Source organism: Anolis carolinensis, chromosome 3 (assembly GCF_035594765.1).
Source record: "Anolis carolinensis isolate JA03-04 chromosome 3, rAnoCar3.1.pri, whole genome shotgun sequence".
NCBI classification, from domain to species: domain Eukaryota; kingdom Metazoa; phylum Chordata; class Lepidosauria; order Squamata; family Dactyloidae; genus Anolis; species Anolis carolinensis.
Window position 1 is genome coordinate 193,860,952 of NC_085843.1, and position 22,971 is coordinate 193,883,922.

At 41.3% G+C, this 22,971-nt stretch overlaps 2 protein-coding genes across 2 annotated transcripts in view; both read left to right on the top strand.

Moving 5' to 3' along the window:
- Positions 1-11,431, top strand: part of LOC103277525 (deleted in malignant brain tumors 1 protein) — a 29,468-nt gene extending 18,037 nt beyond the window's left edge. Inside the window, exons 12-17 of the mRNA XM_016992706.2 lie at positions 1,837-1,881; positions 2,536-2,580; positions 6,002-6,180; positions 8,028-8,419; positions 10,112-10,354; positions 11,245-11,431. Of these exons, the coding sequence (XP_016848195.2) occupies positions 1,837-1,881; positions 2,536-2,580; positions 6,002-6,180; positions 8,028-8,419; positions 10,112-10,354; positions 11,245-11,254 (914 nt within the window). The 3' untranslated portion in view covers positions 11,255-11,431. The remainder of the gene's footprint in view (positions 1-1,836; positions 1,882-2,535; positions 2,581-6,001; positions 6,181-8,027; positions 8,420-10,111; positions 10,355-11,244) is intronic.
- dmbt1 (deleted in malignant brain tumors 1) overlaps positions 1-22,971 on the top strand; it is a 279,374-nt gene that overhangs the window by 98,764 nt on the left and 157,639 nt on the right. Inside the window, exon 38 of the mRNA XM_062976978.1 lies at positions 8,028-8,419. Coding sequence (XP_062833048.1) covers positions 8,028-8,419 — 392 coding nt within the window. The remainder of the gene's footprint in view (positions 1-8,027; positions 8,420-22,971) is intronic.

Genomic DNA, 22,971 nt, shown 5'->3' on the forward strand with positions numbered 1-22,971 from the left:
TAGGTTCTCTTAGTGGAGTCCCTGCACCCTGGAATCAGCTCCCAGCTCCTTCAAGGTCAAGCCAGTCACTTCAAGGATACCACCCATCCATCTCGCCCTTGGTCGGCCTCTCTTCCTTTTTCCTTCCATTTTCCCCAGCATCATGATCTTTTCCAAGCTTTCCTGTCTTCTCATTATATGGCCAAAATACTTAATATTTGCCTCTAATATCCTTCCCTCCAGTGAGCAGTTGGGCATTATTTCCTGGAGGATGGACTGGTTGGATCTTCTTGTGGTCCAAGGCACTCTCAGGATTTTCCTCCAGCACCAAAGTTCAAAAACATCTATCTTCCTTTGCTCAGCCTTCCTTATGGTCCAGCTCTCGCATCCATAGGTTACTATGGGGAATACCATTGCTTTCAGTATGCGGACCTTCGTTGCCAGTGTGATGTCTCTGCTTTTCACTATTTTATCGAGGTTGGCCATTGCTCTCCTCCCAAGAAGTAGACGTCTTTTGATTTCTTGGCTGCAATCTGCATCTCAATGATCTTTGCGCCTAGAAATATAAAGTCTGTCACTGCCTCCACGTTTTCTCCATTTGCCAGTTATCAATCAGTCTGGTTGACATAATCTTGGTTTTCTTGATGTTTAACTGCAGCCCGGCTTTTGCACTTTCTTCTTTCACCTTGGTGACAAGGCTCCTCAACTCCTCCTCACTTTCAGCCATCAGAGTGGTATCATCTGCATACCTAAGGTTGTTAATGTTTCTTCCAGAAATTTTTACTCCAGCCTTGGATTTGTCAAGTCCCGCGCGTCGCATGATGTGTTTTGCATACAAGTTGAATAGGTAGGGTGAAAGTATGCAGCCCTGCTATACTCCTTTCCCAATCTTGAACCAGCCTGTTGTTCCATGGTCTGTTCTGACTATGGCTACTTGGTCTTTATACAGATTTCTCAGGAGACAGACAAGGTGACTTGGTATCCCCATACCACCAAGAACATGCCACAGTTTATTATGATCCACACAGTCGAAGGCTTTAGAATAGTCAATAGAGCAGAAATAGATGTTTTTCTGAAACTCCCTGGCTTCCTCCATTATCCAGCGGATATTGGCAATTTGGTCTCTTGTTTCTCTGCCTTTTCTAAACCCAGCTTGGAGATCTGGCAACTCTCGCTCCATGTATTGCTGGAGTCTGCCTTGCAGGATCTTGAGCATTACCTTACTGGCATGGGAAAGAAGTGCCACTGTACGGAAGTTGGAGCATTCTTTAGCGTTTCCCTTTTTTGGTATGGGGATATAAATTGATTTTTTCCAATCTGATGGCCATTCTTGTGTTTTCCCTATTTGCTGGCATATGGCATGTATTACCTTGACAGCATCATCTTCCAAGATTTTAAACAACTCAGCTGGGATCCCATTGTCTCCTGCTGCCTTGTTATTAGCAATGCTTCTTAAGGCCCATTCAACCTCACTCCTCAGGATGCCTGGTTCTAATTCACTAATCACACCACACAAGACAAGGTGTATATGAATCCTAAATGAATGTTGTGTTTAGATTGGGGTCCAATCTCCAAAATATCTCATTATGTACATATATGCAAATACTAGTATTCCAAAATCCAAATCAATCAAGATAAGGGGTATTCAAGCTGTAATATGTTTCTTTTAGCTATGTAAGTATATACTTGTTGTACCAATTGCTTTTCTGGTTATCAGGTTCTCCACCAGTTGAAACTCCCTGATAATCCAATCTAACAAGTTTAAAGTGTTTTCTGGAATTATTGCAGTCAATTTTTGGAATTACCAAATATCAATATTTGATCTGACGTAGCATATAATGTCTTCTATTTTAACAGAAATTTTACCAACTACGATTCCTCCACCTTTCAGTGAAACTACTGGTAAGATGTATGTTACTTGTTTATGGAATTCACACCCGCCCTCATTTTTAGTACTTTGAAACGATACATCATTTATGGGCTAAATTTAGTGTATTGGGCAAAAATGGCATATCCCTGTCTTAAGGTTGTTCTTTTATGTATTACCTTATTTTCCCCAAAATAAGACCTACCTTGAAAATAAGACCTATCAATATTTTTCAGCATTTCTGAGGGTGCTCGAAATACAAGTCCTATTTCAAAAATAAGCCCTAGATAGAATTCATTTAAAAAAGTCAATTTGGAAAAAATAAGGCTGCCCCTGAAAAGAAGCCCTAACACATCTTTTGGAGCAAAAATTAATATAAGATCTTGTCTTATTTTGGGGAAAATAAGCAGCTATATTTGATTTTAAGTAGGTTAAAGGAACATGTTGACAATCCTGATCTACAATGAATCTTAGATTGGACATATTTATTACATATGAAGTCAAGAGCAGAAGTCAAGAGCTGTAATCCAATCTTTTTAAGGCATAAGATAACCAATTTGAGAGGATATTTAAGGAATATATAATTGTCACTTAGCAAATGAGAAGCAAGATCATATAGGCTGTAACAGATTTAACTGTTGAAGTGTTAACCTGATATAGACCAACCCTTATTTTTCTCACATTTGCAGTTTTCCCAGTTCCTGCTACAAGTCCAGGACCAATTTCTTCAACATGTAAGTTCCGGTATATCCCTTTAAGGTAACATACGCTTGTGCAAATGTGAGTGAGCATCCTAGCGCAAAACTAAACTAACTTCTCTGGATAAGTGATCTGACATTTGGAAAGGTAAGATGAACTTTTAACAGCAGTCTTCCTCACAAAAGCAAACTCGGCGCTCCATTGTAGCCATTTATGACATTCCATTTATGTCTTCTCCTATGTAAATCATTGCACAGAGAAATGGTTCACCTTGAAGAAGGGATGATAGAGAAATCATTACCTGTTCCTATGCCCACTCAGTTGCTTCATGAAATTTCCCCTCCTAGTTGCTTTGACCTTGCCAGTTAGTACTCAAGTTTAATGTAAAAATAAACACACTATGACAATTTAAGCATATCACACCCCTACCTTGATTCAACTGCTGCCTCCTTAAATACCTGTTGTGGTGAAGTGTTAATTTTGATCTACAGTCATGTGTGATTGTGGATGGGGGTTTGAAGAGGCAAATATTTAAAGTGGCATGGCTGGGGGGATGGTGGCCAGCTCAGCTCATTCTGAGATGGGTTGCCATGGAAAAGGGAAAGAGCCAACTGCCACTTGGCAAGAGAGGCATTTTAAAATAGGCAGTGTGTGGTCAGAGAGCCGCAGGAGAAGCCGGTTCTACTGTGTTGAGAATCAAGAAGGTTTAGGCTTTTAGCCTGTGTGGTTTAGATAGGTCATAGGCTTGCTCAAATAATTCGATTTCCCCGTTACCCGTTATTAATTCGTTATTTTCGTTTGTTTTGAAGCAATATACGACCTTGAATGTCCACACGTCTGGATATTGCGGTTTCGAATCGCGAGAGGCCGTTTTTCGTTATGTCGTCGTTTTTTTCGTTAGGAAAAAACAGCTTTTGCAAATCACCCAAACTCCCACCATTCAGGCCCTTTCCTTTTGCCCCTCAGCAAAAGGGGCGTCACGGGCTCAGCCAATGGGAGGGGGCGAGGGGGAAGGAGGCCGAGGAGGAGGAGGAAGACGGAGGGGGAAAATGGCCGCCGCCGCCTCGCCTCAGCTCAGGCCTGGTGTCTCTCTGTGAGGCAGGAAGGCGGCGGATGGAGCCGGGAATGGAGAGACCGAGAGAGACAGAGAGGGGCCCAGCGGTGAGGTTTTGACGTCTGTGCGAAGCTAGGCAAGTGGGGTTTATATATCTGTGGAAGGTCCAGGGTGGGAGAAAGAACTCTTGTCTGTGGGAGGCAAGTGTGAATGTTGCAATTGGTCACCTTGATTAGCATTGAATAGCCTTGCAGCTTCAAAGCCTGGCTGCTTCCTACCTGGGGGAATCCTTTGTTGGGAGGTATTAGCTGGCCCTGATTGTTTCCTGTCTGGAATTCCCATTTTCTGGGTGTTGTTCTTTTACTGTCCTGATTTTAGCTTTTCTGTAGCTAAAAATGCATATAAAATTGATTCTATAGGGAGGATAAATGATTGGATTTCAACTCCTACAGCTTGGCTTTCTCTGCCAATAATGATACCCATCTTGGATATTGTAAGGGATTTATTATTATTATTATTATTATTATTATTATTATTATTATTATTATTAGACCTTGCTCCCAGGAAGGTGCCTTCGCTGTGGCTCCCAACTTATCTATCTACCTTTCCACATATTCTCCACATTGTGTGTATGTGTATGTATATTATATATACATGAGCCCCGATGGCGAAGTGTGTTAAAGCACTGAGCTGCTGAACTTGCAGACCGAAAGGTCCCAGGTTCAAATCCCGGGAGCAGAGTGAGTGCCCGCTGTTAGCTCCAGCTTCTGCCAACCTAGCAGCTTGAAAACATGCCAATGTGAGTAGATCAATAGGTACCGCTCTGGTGGGAAGGTAATGGCACTCCATGTAGTCATGCCAGCCACATGACCTTGGAGGTGTCTATGGACAACACTGGCTCTTGGGCTTAGAAATGGAGATGAGCACCAACCCCCAGAGTCAGACATGACTGAACTTAACGTCAAGGGATACCTTTACCTTTACCTATACACACACACACACAAACACACACACACATATGCAGGGACTATATATATATATATACACAGTATATATCACACACACACCAATTTAACAAAGTTTCAGCCACAAAAACAAAGTTTCTGAAGTAGAACAATGACTTTCACAGTAAAGACAACCCAATTTAACAGGAAATAAGACTTTCAAACCAGGAACAGATTTCTGCAATTACTAAAAAATGGTTTATTATAAAAGCTATGAAAATTCGCCAAAAATCAGAGGATAAGGGAAACGTTCCAAATTTTGGTGAGCTATCGGTGTTAAATGTGTTCTACCACTGTACCAAGTTTGAAGAAGATCACTAAAAAAATGAGGGTGGGAGAGTCCTGTAAAGTCCTCTCCCTCTGTGCTGTTTTTGGGAATTGCGCATGCGCGTCCGCCATTAACGAATTAATTTAGAAAATAACGAATTTTCGTTAATTTCGAAATTTTTTGGGGGCAAAATTCGGAAATACCTTCAAAAACGAAACGCTGCCCCCCTCTACTTTTGCAACGAGTTTAGAATCAAATTTTTCGTGGATCGATCAAGCCTAATAGGTCAAGTTGACTTATTTAGGTTAGTAGTTAGAGGTTAAAAAAAAAAGAGGAAGAGAAATCCAGTAAGAGTCTTTATTGTAACAGAAATAACAGAGGGAAAGAATAAGCTAGTACCTGGAGTGAACTGTTAAAGAAAGAAACACATTTTGAAGTAAATAAGATTAAAATTTGCCTAGTGGAAAGAATAGACCTTTTAAGAGTTGTTTTATGAGAGGTTATAAAAGTAACCACTAAAGGAATGTACCTCTAGAAGATAAGAAACATTGAAACCATTAAGCTTCTATACTTCAATAAACTTACTACAGTTTCTCTTAAATCTAAGTCTCTGTTTCTTATACTTCCGAGTCAAGCCACGCTACACATCAAAGGAAGATAAACATCATATTACAGGCTAGTGGCTGTATTATCGATTTTATAGATTCATTACAAAATTGTAGGAGACCCTGACAAATCGTCCCTTCAATCGGTGGCGTCGTTACAGCTGTGCTTTATCAGATGGAAAAATCTGTATGTTAAAAGGAAACTTTTTTTCTTCCCAAAATATGACAAATAAAAAAAAATTAGAATTCCATGACAGTTTCCTCAAGAGCCCAAGGTAGATTTCCATTTCCTGATCTGTTCATGAACCAAATTAATTCTTCCATTAGACAAAATGCAATTGTCTTCTAAGGTCACATATTTGGCATGCTATTAAGAGGCAACGACTTCTTAGTTTTATGAGTACCACAAAGCAAATCACTGAAACAATGAATGTAACCAACTGAAACTGGGCCACAAGCAAATGTACTGATTATGTACTCACATTACATTATTTACATTTTCTTTGTACCATCCTTCACTTTCAGCACTCTCATGTTTTGGAGATTACATGGTTGCGAGCATCCAGAGAACCTATCTTCAGTCAATAGGCTATGATGCAAAGGATGTATATCTAAAGTCACCAGACTCTCTCTGTAGACCCCAGATTACAAAGGACGATGTTATCTTCAGGATACCATTCAGTGGTTGTGGCACTGTAAAACAGGTAAAAATGCATTAATTGTTTGGTTGCAGTTAAAACTCTATGCCTATTATATTGTCAAAGGCTTTCATGGCTGGAATCACTGGGTTACTGTTAGGTTTCTGGGCTGTATGGCTATGTGCCAGTAGCTTTCTCTCCTAATGTTTCACCTGTATCTTTGGCTGGCATCTTCAGAGGTTCTGTTGGCAGTGAGGCAAGTGGAGTGTATACTGTATATACTCAAATATAAGATGAGTTTTTCTGCCCTTTTTGGGGTCCTTGGTCTAGATGGTCTTCAGAGGTCCCTTCCAACTCTGTTATTGTTGTTGCTGTTATTGTTAAGGCTGGGTGGCCTTAACAATATATATAGCAAACATTCAGTGCCATTAGACATACAACATACAGACAGAGACAGAGTCAGAGACACAGAGGCAATTTAACATTTTCCAGCTTCTGACTTCATGAGGGTATGCTCAATTCCAGCCAAAGGGGGAGCTGCTGCTTCATCATCCACCGTGACACCGAGTCCTTGATGGAGTACTTCCTCATTCTTCCGCATGCTGCTGAACATTTTTATGGTGTCATAAATTAGTTAAATTAGCCTCCCCGCGTAAAGCGGTACCTACATTTCCTACTCGACAGATGGAACTGTCTTTGGGTTGCTTAGGTCAACAACGAGCTATGCTATTTAATGGTCGGGCGCTCAATCCAACCCGGGCTGTAGTGATTTATTGTAGCTGGCTGTTAACCAGCTACACCACAGCCCGGCCCATTAGGTGCTTCGGCTTATCTTTGGGTCACCTTATACTCAAGTATATACAGTATATACCTGTGGAACTCACAGGTATATGAGAAAGAACCCTTGCTTGTTTAAAGAAAGTGTCAATGTTGCAGTTAGCCAGTTTGAATTAGTATTTGAGTAGCCATGAACTTTGCAAAGTCAATCAGTGAGGATGTCTGCATAGAGGCAGCCTGGCTTTTGTTGCCTGGAGGCATCCTCTGTTTGAGAGGTGTTTGCTGGCCCTTGCTTGCTTATTTTCTGGATTTTTCCTGTTTCTGAGTGGTGTTCATTATTTACTGTCTTGAGTCTGGTGTTTTTTAATACTGGTAACCAGATGAAGTTCATTTTCATGGTTTCCTCCTTTCTGATAAAATTGTCCATGTACTTGTGGATTTCAATGGCTTCTCTGTATAGTCTGACATAATGGTTTTCAGAGTGGTCCAGAACTTCTATCTTCTCAAATAATATTCTGTCTCCAGGTAGGTTTATCACATGCCCTGCTATAGCCGAATTTGGATGAATTAGTCTGCATTGCCTTTTGTGTTCTTCGATTTGTGTTTGGGCATTGCATTTGGTGGTCCTTCTGTAGATTTGTCCACAGCTTCACTCTATATGGTAGACTCCCGTAGTGGAAAGAGGATCCCTCTTATCCTTTGTTGAACATAGCATTTGATGAATTTTCTTTATGTGTGTGTAGATTGTTTGTAGGTTATGTTTTTTCATCGGCTTCCCTGTGTGGTCAGTGGTTCCCTTTATGTATGATAAGAACACTTTTCCAGGTGGATCTTTGTCTTTACTCCCATGGCTTGTCTTGAAGCTCTTCTGATGTCTGTCATAGAATACCTATTGGCCTGTATAGCCTAGTTTAGGTGGTTCAATTCACCTTGGAGTAGGTGGAGTTCACAGATCCTGTTTGCATCATCTCCCAGGTCTTAAATTGTGCTTCTTTTTTGACCTGGATGATAGCTGGAGTTTTTAATGTCGGTATCTATCAGTGTCCAAGGTTCGTGAAAGTTTGTGTATATTCTTGACATAATTATTTCTTATTTCTTTCTTTTTTCTGTTTCCCTCATTTTTATTTGTTTGTTAGGAGAGGAGTAATGGAACCATCACCCACTCCAACATCATCATGACATCAGCCAGTGGTGATATTATTACAAGAGAGAAGAACTTTCAATTTCACATGGTTTGTGAAATGAATGAGAACGCCATTGTAGAAACAATGTTTATTAGCCACAATTCTGTTGACATTACTGAAATTCATCGTGGCAGTTACCATGTGACATTTAATTTCTATGAATCACCGTCTTTCTCCAACGAAGTTCATAGTTCTCCATACTATGTTTCGATTAATCAAGAGTTATACTTTCAAGCTACTCTTAGTAGTCCTGATCCAAACCTGGTACTATTTGTGGACACATGTATAGCATCCCCTTATGCTCATGACTTCAGAACATTGACCTATGACTTAATCAGAAGTGGGTAAGTGGTATCTAGACATGTGAACTCAGAAAATCATTATTTACCTTTTTCTTATTAATATAATGAAATAATTGAGATGGGTGGCCAGATTCCAAAAAAGTAGTTGCACTGATGGATCTTTAATATTTTATTCCTGAGCCAGGGGCCGTGGTGGCACTATGGGTTAAACCAGTGGTTCCCAAACTTATTTGGCTTGCCACCCCCTTTCCAGGAAAAATATTACTCAGCGCCCCCTGGAAAGGAGGGCGTGGCTTAGAGGGGTGGGCGTGGCTCCTGCTCAAGAGGGCGGGGCTGAGCCTCTTCCCTAGTCCAAGATGCAGGGCTGGGAGGGGGAGGGGGACGTGGGTGGGGTCACAAATGGGCGGCCAGGGATGGGATGGGTGGAGTTACTAGCTCCGAGGCAGGGCTGAGCTTCTATCCCTGTCCTGTGGCGCCTGCCAGGACACAGGGGGTGGGGCTAGAGGAGGGGGCGGGACCTCTTCCCAAGTGCCTGATGGGGCTGAACCTCTATATCCCACCCCCATGTTCTAACAAGTGCCTCAGGGGAGGTATACAGAGGCTCAGCCCTGTCTCAAGCTCTTGGGAAGAGGCCCCGCCCCTCCCCTAGCCCTGCCCTTTATTCCTAAAAGGAGAGGTATAGAGGCTCAGCCCTATCTCAGGATCTTGGCAGGAGGCCCTGCTCCCTTCCCTAGCCCCGCCCTCTGTGTCCCAACAGGCGCCTCGGGAGAAGTATAGATTCTCAGCCCTGTCTCGGGCTCTTGGGAAGAAGCCACACCCACTCCACTAGCTCCACCCCTTGTGTCCTAGCAGGCGCCTCAGGGGCTCAGCCCTGTCTCCGGCATTTGGGAAGAGGCCCCACCCCTCCCCTGGCTCCCCCTCCAAATGCACCTGTGGCCATCACTGCACCTTGGATCACTGCAGCGCCCACCAGGGGCGGTAGCGCCCACTTTGGGAATCACTGGGTTAAACCCTTATGGTGGCAGAACTGCTGACTTGAAGGTTGGTGGTTCAAATCCATGAAACAGGGAAGCTCCCATCTGTCAGGTCTAGCTTCCCATGTGGGGACATGAGAGAAACCCCCCACAGGATGGTAATACATTCAAGCGTCCCCTGGGCAATGTTTTTGAAGATGGCCGATTCTCTCACACCAGAAACAACTTGCCTCAATAAAGAAAAATCCCGAGCCATTTTATACCAAAGAAATGCCTTTTTTAAGGAACAGGAAATAGAGGAATGTTACTTTCTCTTTCTAAAAAAGTCATTGCCAGGGTCTAAATAGTGAAAATGCCTCCACACTACGCAGACACTCATTTGTTTTCTTTTAAACATCTCTTGCATCCTCTGGAATGGTTCTGTAGGAAGACTTGTGTTGATAGCTATACCAGATATACATTTGACTGTGGCCAACTTCAGGATTCTGTACTTCTAAAGTTTAAGTTGTGCAGCATCATGACATTGGTCACAGTCAGATGTATATCTGGTATCATTTCTATTTTTGAACAATTCCCGAGCCTAAAACAGTTTGGACAGGGAAACAAAATTGACCGCAACCTGTAAGGGCCAAAGTCTCTGTTTTGGGGTGTTGAGGGCATGGAAAGCAGGGTGCATAGGACACCCCAGAACTTCTGGAAGTTGTCAACTAAACTGACCTAAACAAAGCTGATACGGCTCTGATCTTTTTTATTTCCTCAGATGTGTACGAGATTCTACCTACACAAATCTGCCTTCACCAAACAAGAATGCAGTTCGCTTCAAGTTCAATGCCTTTAAGTTTCTTAAAGAACACAATTCAGTTTATTTGCAATGCAAGCTGGTAGTATGCAAGGCAAATAATCCCTCTTCCCGATGCTCCCAAGGATGTTTAAGCAGAAAAAAGAGGAACATAGATGAAAATCAGGACAAAGTTACTTTTGTTGTGGGACCATTCAAATACAGGTAAAAACATCAGTTAAAAACTCTTGAAGACAAAAGGTACAGTAGTTTCAGTATAATGTTCTTTCTTACTATAGCAACAATTCCAATACATTTTTCTGAAGTAATTTCAAAGAATACTGAACTAAATGTTTGGCACTCTATAAAATGTTGAATATGATCATATTTCTCTCTTAGGATACTACTGTACTGGTATTTATATATTCTGCTATCCCTTTCATTTCAGTTTTTACCAACTGGGAGCATAGAAATCCATCACAAAATGTAAACTTTCCCTTAACCACGTTATATATTGACACAATTATCTGATTATTTAAAATAGCATAAGGCATAGGGAGAAGCCACTGCGAAAACCATTTTAATGCAGACCAAAACCAGAAATGTAAATTGATTCAACTGTTTTGAATTCAGTAAAAGAAATCATGAGAATTCTACATTTAACAATTTTAATATAGTGAAGTGAAAGAGTTGGATGTCAGTTTGTAATAATCCACATCCTTCGGAAGAAGGCACAACAATATTTGTTAAATTTATTAGAACGTTCTATCCATAATTCTACAAAATGTTTCTTTTCCTTAGATTTCCATTTAAGGGGTTAGAATTTAAGATCTTGCACATTACAACTCTTAATTCATTAACTCTGAGTTTTTTTGTGTATGCATTATCTTTGAGTTGCAAATATGTGAGCTATCGATTTAAAAGTAGAATGCCATGGAAACTAAAACAATATAGATATTCATACTGTGAATATTTACTTAACAATTCCATCAAAATGATGGAGCATCTAGAATTTCACCTTAAATTGAGGTTTTGAATATATGCTCTGACTTTACCAATAGGCACCTTTTAAGATTCTATAACAATTTATTTACTTTGACATTTCTCCTTGACAGAACTGGCTAAAAGTGTGAATCCTGGGAAGGATGAGGCTTTCAGTCCACTTACTGTGACTACTATACTTTTGGCCCTCGCACTGTCTGGCTTTTTTCTAAGCAGCAAAGTGAGAAGAAAAAATCATTGCCAAATGTATCAATGCCAATACACTGTTTATGTAAATAAACTATAAAATTTCATTAAACACTTTCTAGAATCTTTGCAGGTTTGTGATCCCACCAGTTCTTTGCTGCTGGGCGGTGGTACTTGAGGCATAAGTTCCAATGGATCATTTGGGCCACATAGTTGTGCCTCTGTTTGTAGTCTGTCTGTGCAATTTTCTTACAGCAGCTGAGGATATGATCAATGGTTTTGTCGGTTCCCTTGCAGAGTCTGCATTTTGGGTCATCAGCTGATTTTTTGATCTTGGCCTTAATTGCATTTGTTCTGATGGCTTGCTCCTGGGCTGCAAGGATCAGGCCTTCTGTCTTATTATTATTATTATTATTATTATTATTATTATTATTATTATTATTATTATTGGCATTGTATTGACAGTAGCAGTAAGGAGGGACAGAATACTAAGCTATAGGAAAGCTTTGAGAGCCCTGAGAACTTGGCAGTATGTTTCTTTGTGATGAACTGGGAGAAACGATGCTATTTCTTTCCACTTTGAAATGTTAGTGGAGAAGGGGGAGGGGGAATTCAAAACTTGATTTGGCATGGTTGCAGAATAATAATAGTTTGAATCTATGTGACTGAGAGGCTATACATGAGCACAAAATATTCCACCCAGGTTCAGTCTATTGATACCATTGATCTGTATAGAATATTAGTTCATGTCAGCCTAGGTACAACACTGCACTAGGTCTTCCATGCAGCTCAAACTTACCTATACTTCTAGTCACCAGAAGAAAACCACAGTTTGGAGTTTACGATCAAATTAACTCAGTGGCAAGAATAAAAAGAGCTAAATAGCTGGATCCAAAAAAAGGTATATATTGACTAGGTTTTGACTACATATTTTTAAAAAGTAGAATACTGCTCAAACAAAACCAGAATGTTTCATTTAGACTATGCCAGCTTATTTTAAAAATCAAGTTAATATAGTGTTGACAGACCAAATCGTCCTCTAGCCAGATTTAGCACCTTCCTATTTCTGAAGAAGCTATATCTAAATAGCATTTTACTGGTTTCCTTGAGATTAAAATCAGATATTCATAAGACAAGGACTGCATGTAACAGTTTATACATTATTTTAAAATAACACCTCTGTATTAACTGAGATGTTCCTTGTTCCTGGTGTGGATAATTTTGAAACAGTATTCAAATTATAGATTGAAAAGTTGGCATGTACTTTCAGGTAGTAGTTTCAGGAAAATGAAACTTAGGGCCCATCGTTGGTACATAAGTGCTCTTATGTAAGAGTCATTGTAAAGGTTATGATTACACAGCTTCAAAAAAAAACTTCCTTAAAGATTACAGGCATGGTAAAAATGGGACTAAAAACAAAAATGAAAACTTTAACATTGACTTCATCTAAAGAGAATATTTATCTATGAATAAACATTATACTTTGCTTTTAAAATACCCCATCACCATGGTAGAGCGAGTGTTGGACTTGATCTTCAGGAGACATCCTTACTGGCTGTGCAAACACAGAATGACCTTGGCAAATCATGCTCTCTTAGCCTTGGAGAAAGGCAATCGCAAACCTTATCTGAACAAATTTTGCTTAAAACATCCTTTGATAGGTTTGTTTTAGGGTTGCTATGAGCCAGAAACAAATTGAATGAAATTAGCAACAAATAGTTAGTTATTGCATTTATATACAGTGTTCCCTCACTTATTGCTGGGGTTAGGTTCCAGGACCACCCGTGATAAGTGAAAATCCGCAAAGTAGTGACACTATATTTATTTTAATATTTATACATTATTTTAGTAGTTATACACTATTTTAAGTCTTTATCAACCAATCGTGTGTTGATAAATCGCTTCCTTCTCCTCCCGTTGCCACTTGGGCTCCTTTTCTCTCCCTTTGGCTTCTCCTTCCTCCCTTCCTTAGGCTGTAAATTGTAATTTTTTTTATTATTTATACAGGAGAGTCTCACTTATCCAACGTAAACGGGCCAGCAGAACGTTGGATAAGCGAATATGTTGGATAATAAGGAGAGATTAAGGAAAAGCCTATTAAACACCACATTAGGTTATGATTTTACAAATTAAGCGCCAAAACATCATGTTATACAACAAATTTTACAGAAAAAGTAGTTTGATACACAGTAATGCTATGTAGTAATTACTGTATTTATGAATTTAGCACCAAAATATCATGATGTATTGAAAACATTGACTACAAAAATGCGTTGGATAATCCAGAACATTGGATAAGTGAGACTCTACTGTAATAGTCTTTTAGAGTTTATTGAAAACCTGCAAAACAGCGAATCCACGAAAAATGAACCGCGAAGTAGTACTGCTTTTCTCACACCTGAGGGAACTCAAAGTGGTTCACATCAAATAAATGGCAAAATTCAATGCCTCAAAAATAATAAAATAGTACATTGCACATCTGAAACAGTGGGCTATCATTATAAAGTAAATATAACATCAGACATAAACATAAAGCAATTTAAAATTGCACAGATCCCGAGGTTGTCATCCATCTGCTACGTTGTCAGTCTATCTCTATGTCCATTCAATAATAATAATAATAATAATAATAATAATAATAATAATAATAACTATTTTTGTACCTTGCCTCCATCTCCTCAAAGTGATTCGGGGCGGCTTACACGGGTCCAAGCCCAAACGACACAGTTTAAAATGTAATACATAAAAATGCATTACAACAATGTAAGACAAAATAAAACAACACAAAATAAAACAACAATATTATAACAATATATAAAAAGGCATCTAACCAACAACCAATATCTATTTCACTTATCATCATGGGTGGGTGGACTAGTGCAACAATGATGTAAAGGATAGGATAATCAATAAAGTGCATAGGTCATATGGCAGTAGTGAGGATAAGGGCAATAGTAAAATGCACTGACAGATTGTAGCATTTGCTGTTGAGGGTGGGTTGTCAACTCTATAGGCAATAAGAGGTATAGCCATACAGTAATCACCCTTGAGATGCTTGTCTCCCCCCCCCCCCCCCCCCCCCACCCTGGTATTCAGCTGTTCTAAGTTGTCTTTACCTACCAAGGATACGCAGTCATATAGACAATCCAGTTTCCTATTAAGGCCCTCTATATGGTTAAAAATAAGTTGCAAGGTCTGTCCCATCAGATCGCACATATTAGGGCATTCTCCTTTCATGTGCGTTGCGGGTTACATCTTGCTCCTATTCCAAAATGCTCATGGCTTATTCCAGTAAGGATTACTATCCTAGCAGACTTCTGCTATGATGAACCAGCCTGGGCACAGTATATTATTTGAGAACACAGAAATACTGGACTACTTCAACAACTATCATGTCAGACTACACAGAGAAGCCATTGAAATCCACAAGCATGTGGACAACTTCAACAGAAAGGAGGAAACCATGAAAATGAACAAAATCTGGCTACCAGTATTAAAAAACTCTAAAATCAAAACAGTAGATGGGAACCAACACTTTGAGGCCAGAGGAGCCCCAAGGACGGCTAATGTCTGAACAAAGGATGCCCCCCAGGCAAGAGACAAGTCTTTCCAATGCTAATTAGGGTGATTAACTGAAACATTAATGCTGGCTTCCCAGTGACAAAGGACTCTTGCCACACCCTGGACTCTCCACAGATATATATTTTTTCCTTTCTTTTCCTAGTTTATCCATGCCTCACAACCTCTGAGGATGCCTGCCATAGATGTGGGTGAAACGTCAGGAGAGAATACTTCTGGAACATGGCCACACAGCCCGAAAGACATACAACAACCCAGAAATTGTGGGATTTTCTGCCTTGATATTCTGGGTTATATGGCTGTGTGGAAGGGCCTTAAGAGTGTTATAAAATAGAATATTCAGTGTCTGTGTTTCCTTTCTGGCCACTATTATTCTTTTTTCCTCATGAATATTACTGAAAACAATTGTAGAGAAGGAGGGTGTTAAAATGATTTGCATGCGTGTCAAATATACTGGTTTTATAAGCATCCGTGTTATAGTACTTTTTAGTCAAAATGCAACATTACTGCCAACTAGCATCAATAGAACCAACCTACAATAGTGAATCAATATAACCTACCATATTGATGCATTCCAAAGGGATAAGAATTGTGTTTTCCAGATACTGTTGAAGTGCAACTTCATTTACCAATCATGGTAAATGTTGGGAGATGATCAGCAATATCTGGAAAGCCATGTAATTCTGTTTTTAATGAATCATCGGAGGGCCAGTCTACATTGGCTACCTCCAGACTAGCCATAGAGATGGCCAGGTATACCTGGCCAAATCTGTTGCAGCACTGCATTGGTGTCCACATGCTCCAGCCATACCAAGACTGTGGCTCTATTGGACCATTACCTCACATTCTATGGTGCTACCACTGCTCCTAACCAGTCATGGAGCTCTGTCCATGCTTCTGTCCATTATGGGCATCCCATTCTGATATAAGCAGAGATGCTAATATGACTAGAAAGGAGGAGGGGGGAGCAGGAAAAAAGTGATGATGCCAATATCCCTTCTGGACAGCAGTTTGATCTGAATTGGATCCAATCCCATTGTCTAGGCTGTCCCTAAACCATGGGATATTCTGGAGTACCACCAATCTTCCCAAAGCTGGGCAAAGGTGGTTCAACCTGTAAGTCCCATTGTAAAGAAGTGTGTTTTTATTTTGATTTATAGATGTCATGTTTAATTTCGTTTTAAAAGTCAGGTTTAACTATGTTTAAAAGGGTAGGTATTAGTCACCAGTGCGTGGGGGATGGTAACCAGCTCAGCATTCTGAGGCAGGTTGCCATAGTAACGAGGGCGGAGCCAACCACCGTTTGAAGAAAAAGGAGGGAATGTTTTAAAAAACAGTTTAGTCTGTGATTTTAGTCACAGGGAAGACACTGGTTCCAGGTTAGGGAAACCAGGGGAACTCAGATCTCTAGTGGTGTTAAATTAAGCAAGTTAGGTGACTTGTTTAGGTTTATTTGTAGAGTCTGAGTAGGAAGGGAAAGCAATCCCAGTTAGATCCAAAGTGATCAGTTAATAGCTTTGCAACCATTATCTAAGTGCCTTTAAAGAAGTTACTGTAACCACTAGGCTTGCTCAAATAATTCGTTTTCCCCGTTAACCGTTATTAATTCGTTATTTTCGTTTGTTTTGAAGCTATATATGGCATTGGTTGTCCACACGTCTGGATATCGCGGTTTCGAATCGCGAGAGACCGTTTTTCGTTATGTCGTCGTTTTTTTCGCTAGGAAAAAAAAACTTTTGCAAATCACCCAAACTCCCACCATTCAGGCCCTTTCCTTTTGCCCCTCAGCAAAAGGGGCGTCACGGGCTCAGCCAATGGGAGGGGGCGAGGGGGAAGGAGGCCGAGGAGGAGGAAGAAGACGGAGGGGGGAAATGGCCGCCGCCGCCGCCTCGCCTCAGCTCAGGCCTGATACTCAGAGGTTTTGACGTCTGTGCGAAGCTAGGCAAGTGGGGTTTATATATCTGTGGAAGGTCCAGGGTGGGAGAAAGAACTCTTGTCTTGGGAGGCAAGTGTGAATGTTGCAATTGGTCACCTTGATTAGCATTGAATAGCCTTGCAGCTTCAAAGCCTGGCTGCTTCCTACCTGGGGGAATCCTTTGTTGGGAGGTATTAGCTGGCCCTGATTGTTTCCTGTCTGGAATTCCCATTTTCTGGGTGTTGTTCTTTTACTGTCCTGATTTTAGCTTTTCTGTAGCTAAAAATGCATATAAAATTGATTCTATAGGGAGGATAAATGATTGGATTTCAACTCCTATAGCTTAGCTTTCTCTGCCAATAATGGTACCATATCAAACTAAACCTCCCAAGATTCTGTAGCAGTGAGCCATCTTGGATATTGTAAGGGATTTATTATTATTATTATTATTATTATTATTATTATTATTATTATTATTATTATTATTAGACCTTGCTCCCAGGAAGGTGCCTTCGCTGTGGCTCCCAACTTATCTATCTACCTTTCCACATATTCTCCACATTGTGTGTATGTGTATGTATATTATATATACATGAGCCCCGATGGCGAAGTGTGTTAAAGCACTGAGCTGCTGAACTTGCAGACCGAAAGGTCCCAGGTTCAAATCCCGGGAGCAGAGTGAGTGCCCGCTGTTAGCTCCAGCTTCTGCCAACCTAGCAGCTTGAAAACATGCCAATGTGAGTAGATCAATAGGTACTGCTGTGGCGGGAAGGTAATGGCACTCCATGTAGTCATGTCGGCCACATGACCTTGGAGGTGTCTATGGACAACACTGGCTCTTGGGCTTAGAAATGGAGATGAGCACCAACCCCCAGAGTCAGACATGACTGAACTTAACGTCAAGGGATACCTTTACCTTTACCTATACACACACACACACACACACATTATGCAGGGACTATATATATACACAGTATATATCACACACACACCAATTTAACAAAGTTTCAGCCACAAAAACAAAGTTTCTGAAGTAGAACAATGACTTTCACAGTAAAGACAACCCAATCTAACAGGAAATAAGACTTTCAAACCAGGAACAGATTTCTGCAATTATTAAAAAATTGTTTATTATAAAAGCTATGAAAATTCGCCAAAAATCAGAGGATAAGGGAAACGTTCCAAATTTTGGTGAGCTATCAGTGTTAAATGTGTTCTACCACTGTACCAAGTTGGAAGAAGATCACCCAAAAAATGAGGGTGGGAGAGTCCTGTAAAGTCCTCTCCCTCTGTGCTGTTTTTGGGAATTGCGCATGCGCGTCCGCCATTAACGAATTAATTTAGAAAATAACGAATTTTCGTTAATTTCGAATTTTTTTGGGGGCCAAATTCGGAAATACCATCAGAAACGAAAAGCTGCCCCCCTCTAGTTTTGAAACGAGTTTAGAATCAAATTTTTCGTGGATCGATCAAGCCTAGTAACTACTAAGCTCTGTGTCTGAAATAAACTTGTTTTTGTTCTTCAATATCCAAGTCTCTGTCACCTATATTCAAAACTAAGTAACGCTACCATCTAAAGTGAATAAGAATAAGAAAGAATAAGAGAATTAAAAAAAATTCCTCTCTGCCTGAGATCACCACAATTTTGGTGGCAGCGGTGATCTCCACATCTCCACACCCATGAAACCGATATGTCCAAGAAATTGGCAATTATTATGGGAACAGTCAAAAGTGAATGTGACGTGAATCCAGGTTATTTGGCCTATGAAGACACACCCTAGGTCTATATTAAGTCACATCTGGATTTAAGTATAATCTGCTTCTTAAATGTTCAGCCAATTTTCATGCTTTACTGGAATGGGGTGGATAAATCCCTGGATTTAGCCCTCCCTCCTACACATTGTTCACCTAGTTGACGAAAATAGTCAGCATGTACAATGAGCTCAATGACCTCATTGGCAGAACAACTTTGCACTTCAAGTTCCTAATCTGGCAGAACACCCAGTGGCAAAAGACTATTTCTCCAGGAAGACTGCCTGCACAAAACCATAAATTCATTGGGCTGGATTTTTGCTACTTCAGTTTGCATACACCTCTTTGCTATATTTCCTCTTTTTACCATTCTCATGTCAACACACTGACAGCACAATGATGGAATTTCTAGAAGATTGCTTTTAAAATGCCACAAGACTACCATTCATATAAATCTCATATAAATTTTATATGAATCAGCAATAAACTTTATGTGATGCCTGCTTTGTCCTCTGCTCCTCTGCCATGGCTGTGCTGAATATATTTATGTGGAATTTCCTTGTAAATATTCCTTGTTTACAAATGTAGTACTCTGCATTAATTTCCTTCCTCTTTTGGGTAGAAATCGTTGTTGATAGAGCTTAGATTGTTTGAACTTCCAGATTTCACTTGAGTGGTTTCCTATTACTACCGTGCCACCTGAAATGCCAAAGCCTTGAAATCTCCTTGACCTTCTTCCAACCCTTTCTCTTTTTATTCATTTATTCATTGTATTGTTTTCCATTTCCGGCTGTCTTCACTACCTTATCTTTAACTAATATGCACTATTGCCTTTGTAGCTCACAGTACTTGGCTCCAGATAAATTTACCTGTTCCTTGATGTTGATTATATCATCATCATTCATTTGTCTTTGAAGTCCACTTCTTCCCATAAAGGAATGGTGTACCAAAGGTGGGACAGTGGAAATAGACTTCTCCAGGTGCAAACCATAAGGGGTGCATTGTCTGTCTCATGTGTTTGCTGTGGGGAGGAGAAATTATTTTATCTTGACCAACATGCCTTCTGTCGGGCTCCTTCTATTGGACTGTTCTTTGTGAGTGTCCTCTGCAACATATTCACAAAAACTCTCTCATTGCCACATTCTCTTTATTATATAGCAACACACAAGAACTGGATGAAAGGAGGGATAGATTTTGTGATAAAATGAGTTATCCTATGATAAAAGGGAAAGAGGTTGAGCCCTCAATTGTTAACTGGAATAAAGTAAATCCTTTTCAATTTCCTCTCAGTTTTTGCCCTGTATTGCAAATCCCCATCATAGAATCATAGAATCGTAGAGTTGGAAGAGACCTCATGAGCCATCCAGTCCAACCCGCTGCAAGAAGCAGGAAAATCTCATTTAAACACCCCCGACAGATGGCCATCCAGCCTCTGTTTAAAAGCCTCCAAAGAAGGAGCCTCCACCACTGTCTGGGAGAGAGAGTTCCACTGCTGAACAGCTCTCACAGTGAGGAAGTTCTTCCTAATGTTCAGGTGGAATGGCTTCATTTAGTTTGAAGCCATTGTTCCACATCCTAGTCTGCAGGGCAGCAGAAAACAAGCTTGCTCCTTCCTCCCTATGACTTCCCCTCACATATTTATACATGGCTATTATGTCTCCTCTCAGCCTTCTCTTCTGCAGGCTAAACATGCCCAGCTCTTTAAGCTGCTCTTCATAGGCAGAGGCGGTCCAACCGCCAGGCAATCTAGACATTTGCCTGTGGCGCCATCATCCCGGGGGTGCCGTCGAGGCCCCCAGGAGGTGGCATCACCCCCTGCCTCCTTCACCTTCGGGATGGGCCTTCCCACTGTGGCTTGGGCCTTGCCGCCATGCTGCCCACGCAGCCCAGCCCCACCATGCGTCCCGTGCAGCCTGGCCCCGCCTCCCCGCCCACGTGGACTGGCCCCGCCTCCCATGCCGCACGGTCTGGCGAGAGCGGAAGTGGCGGGACTCTGGAACTTCGCGCGAACTGCATGCCCTCCCTGAGCCTCTGGGTGTGAAACTCAACCGGCGTCTGTGAGCTAGAACCTCCTCTGCCTGCGGGGAAGGGAATGGAAAGGATGGGGCATTTTTTTGGGCGGGATAGGCCTTCGTGAAGGAGGGAGGGAGGGGAGGAGGAGGGGCCCGGCCTTCGTCTGGCGCTGCCGACTTGTGGGAAGAGGGAGGGAAAGGCCTGGGCCGCGGAGGAAGTGGGGGTTCATAGACCGGTTACCTTAGCGAGTGGGCCGCAGCTGCCTCTTTCCTGTTGTCCCAAGAGGAAGAAGCCAACTCTTGGTTCCGCCTCCTGGGAAGCGGGTGAGGGGGCAAGGAGGGAGAGAGGGAAGGGAGCAAAGACATACAGGTGCCTAGACCTAGGCCCCGCCTCCCGTGCCAAGTAGCCCCGCCTCCCGTGCCACGTGGGGGGGGACGACGACAAAATTCTGTTTGCCTACTCCTGAAAATTACCTAAGGATGGCTCTTCTCATAGGGCTTGTTCTCCAGACCCTTAATCATTTTAATCACCCTCCTCTGGACGCTTTCCAGCTTGTCAACATCTCCCTTCAACTGCGATGCCCAGAATTGGACACAGTATCCCAGGTGTGGCCTGACCAAGGCAGAATAGAGGGGGAGCATGACTTCCCTGGATCTAGACGCTATACCCCTATTTATGCAGGCCAGAATCCCATTGCTTTTTTTCACCGCCGCATCACATTGTAGGCTCATGTTTAACTTGTTGTCCACGAAGACTTTTTCACACATACTGCTGTCGAGCCAGGCGTCCCCCATTTCATTTTTTCAGCCTAAGTGGAGTATCTTGCATTTGTCCCTGTTGAACTTCATTTTGTTAGTTTCGGCCCATCTCTCTAATCTGTCAAGATTGTTTTGAATTCTGCTCCTGTCTTCTGGAGTGTTGGCTATCCCTCCAAACTTGATGATTGTGCCTTCTAACCCTTCATCTAAGTTGTTAATAAAGATGTTGAACAGAACCGGGCCCAGGACAGAACCCTGGGGCAGTTTCTTCTGACCATCCATCGAAAAAGCTTTCAGAATGTGGGTATTACAATGTGATGAGCTGAAGTTAAATCTGCAATGAGTTTTTGGCAGCTGTGGTGTCCACTGTGGGTGTGTTGTGGATTGTCTTTTTTGGCTGCAAAGCAAAAATTTAACCTTTTCTCCCCCAATCATTCCAATTGCTTCCTTTTAAAAAAATTAAACAAAGGAACCGCATGGTCCATGCTTGAACCAAGATTCTAATATAAATGTCCCCTGTTAACTGAACATTTCCTTTCCTTTCAAGGCAATAACATTTTGCAAAATGTCCCACTCGTGTATGCTCTTGCATCATTACAAAAGCTATAAAAGTTCAAAGTACACTCCCACTTGCCAAATAAACATAATAGGAAATGTATTTAAATTGAAAAGTGCTTTTTAAAGAAAGCATTTAAGTGTGTATATGACCAGTGCTTCAACATTGTGAAATCCTGAAAGTTCAGAGTTGCCTAGCTTCACCCCTCTGAACTTGAAGTCATGCGGTTCTTACATTAAAAAGGGCATGTATGAAAATGAGAACGGCATGGACTGGGAGTAGTTACAACCCTAAAATCTTTTGAGCATTAAAATATGCCCTGTACAGTAAGAAGAGAGGCTAGGCTTTATCATGGCAGAAACCATCTTAGGAGATTTGTGTGACAGTGTCTTCACTCTTCCCTGTGAGCTCAGGCAAAAGCAAATTGCTCCTGTGTGTTCGTCCTCATTCATAACTGTTCCATCTTGACTACACTCTGATGGTGCTTAACCATATGACATGGCAGAAAGTTTGGAGCTGGGACCCAAGGCAATTTCCAAAATTAAAACAGAAACTTACATATAAAAAGATAAAAAGAGACAAATTTTATTTTACAGTCAAAATAGGAGCCCCCGGTGGTGCAGCAGATTAAATCGCTGAGCTGCTGAAAGGTCAGCAGTTCGAATCCAGGGAGCAGAGTGAGCTTCTGCTATTAGCTCCAGCTTCTGCCAACCTAGCAGTTTAAAAGCATGCAAATGTGAGTAGATCAATAAGTACCGCTCTGGTGGGAAGGTAATGGCACTCCATGCAGTCATGCCAGCCACATGACCTTGGAGGTGTCTACTGACAACACTGGCTGTTTGGCTTAGAAATGGAGATGAGCACCAACCCTCAGAGTCAGACAAGACTAGACTTAATGTCAGGGGAATACTTTTACCTTTACCTTTATAGTTTAAATATGATTAAAGTTGTAAAAGTCTTAAAAGCCATATAAAATCTGCACCACCTTACTTTTTTTTAAAAAACCATCCTGGTATATTAAGGCATCATGACTTCGATATATATATATATCTCCTCAGTCTCTTCTGGGGAACACAGAAAT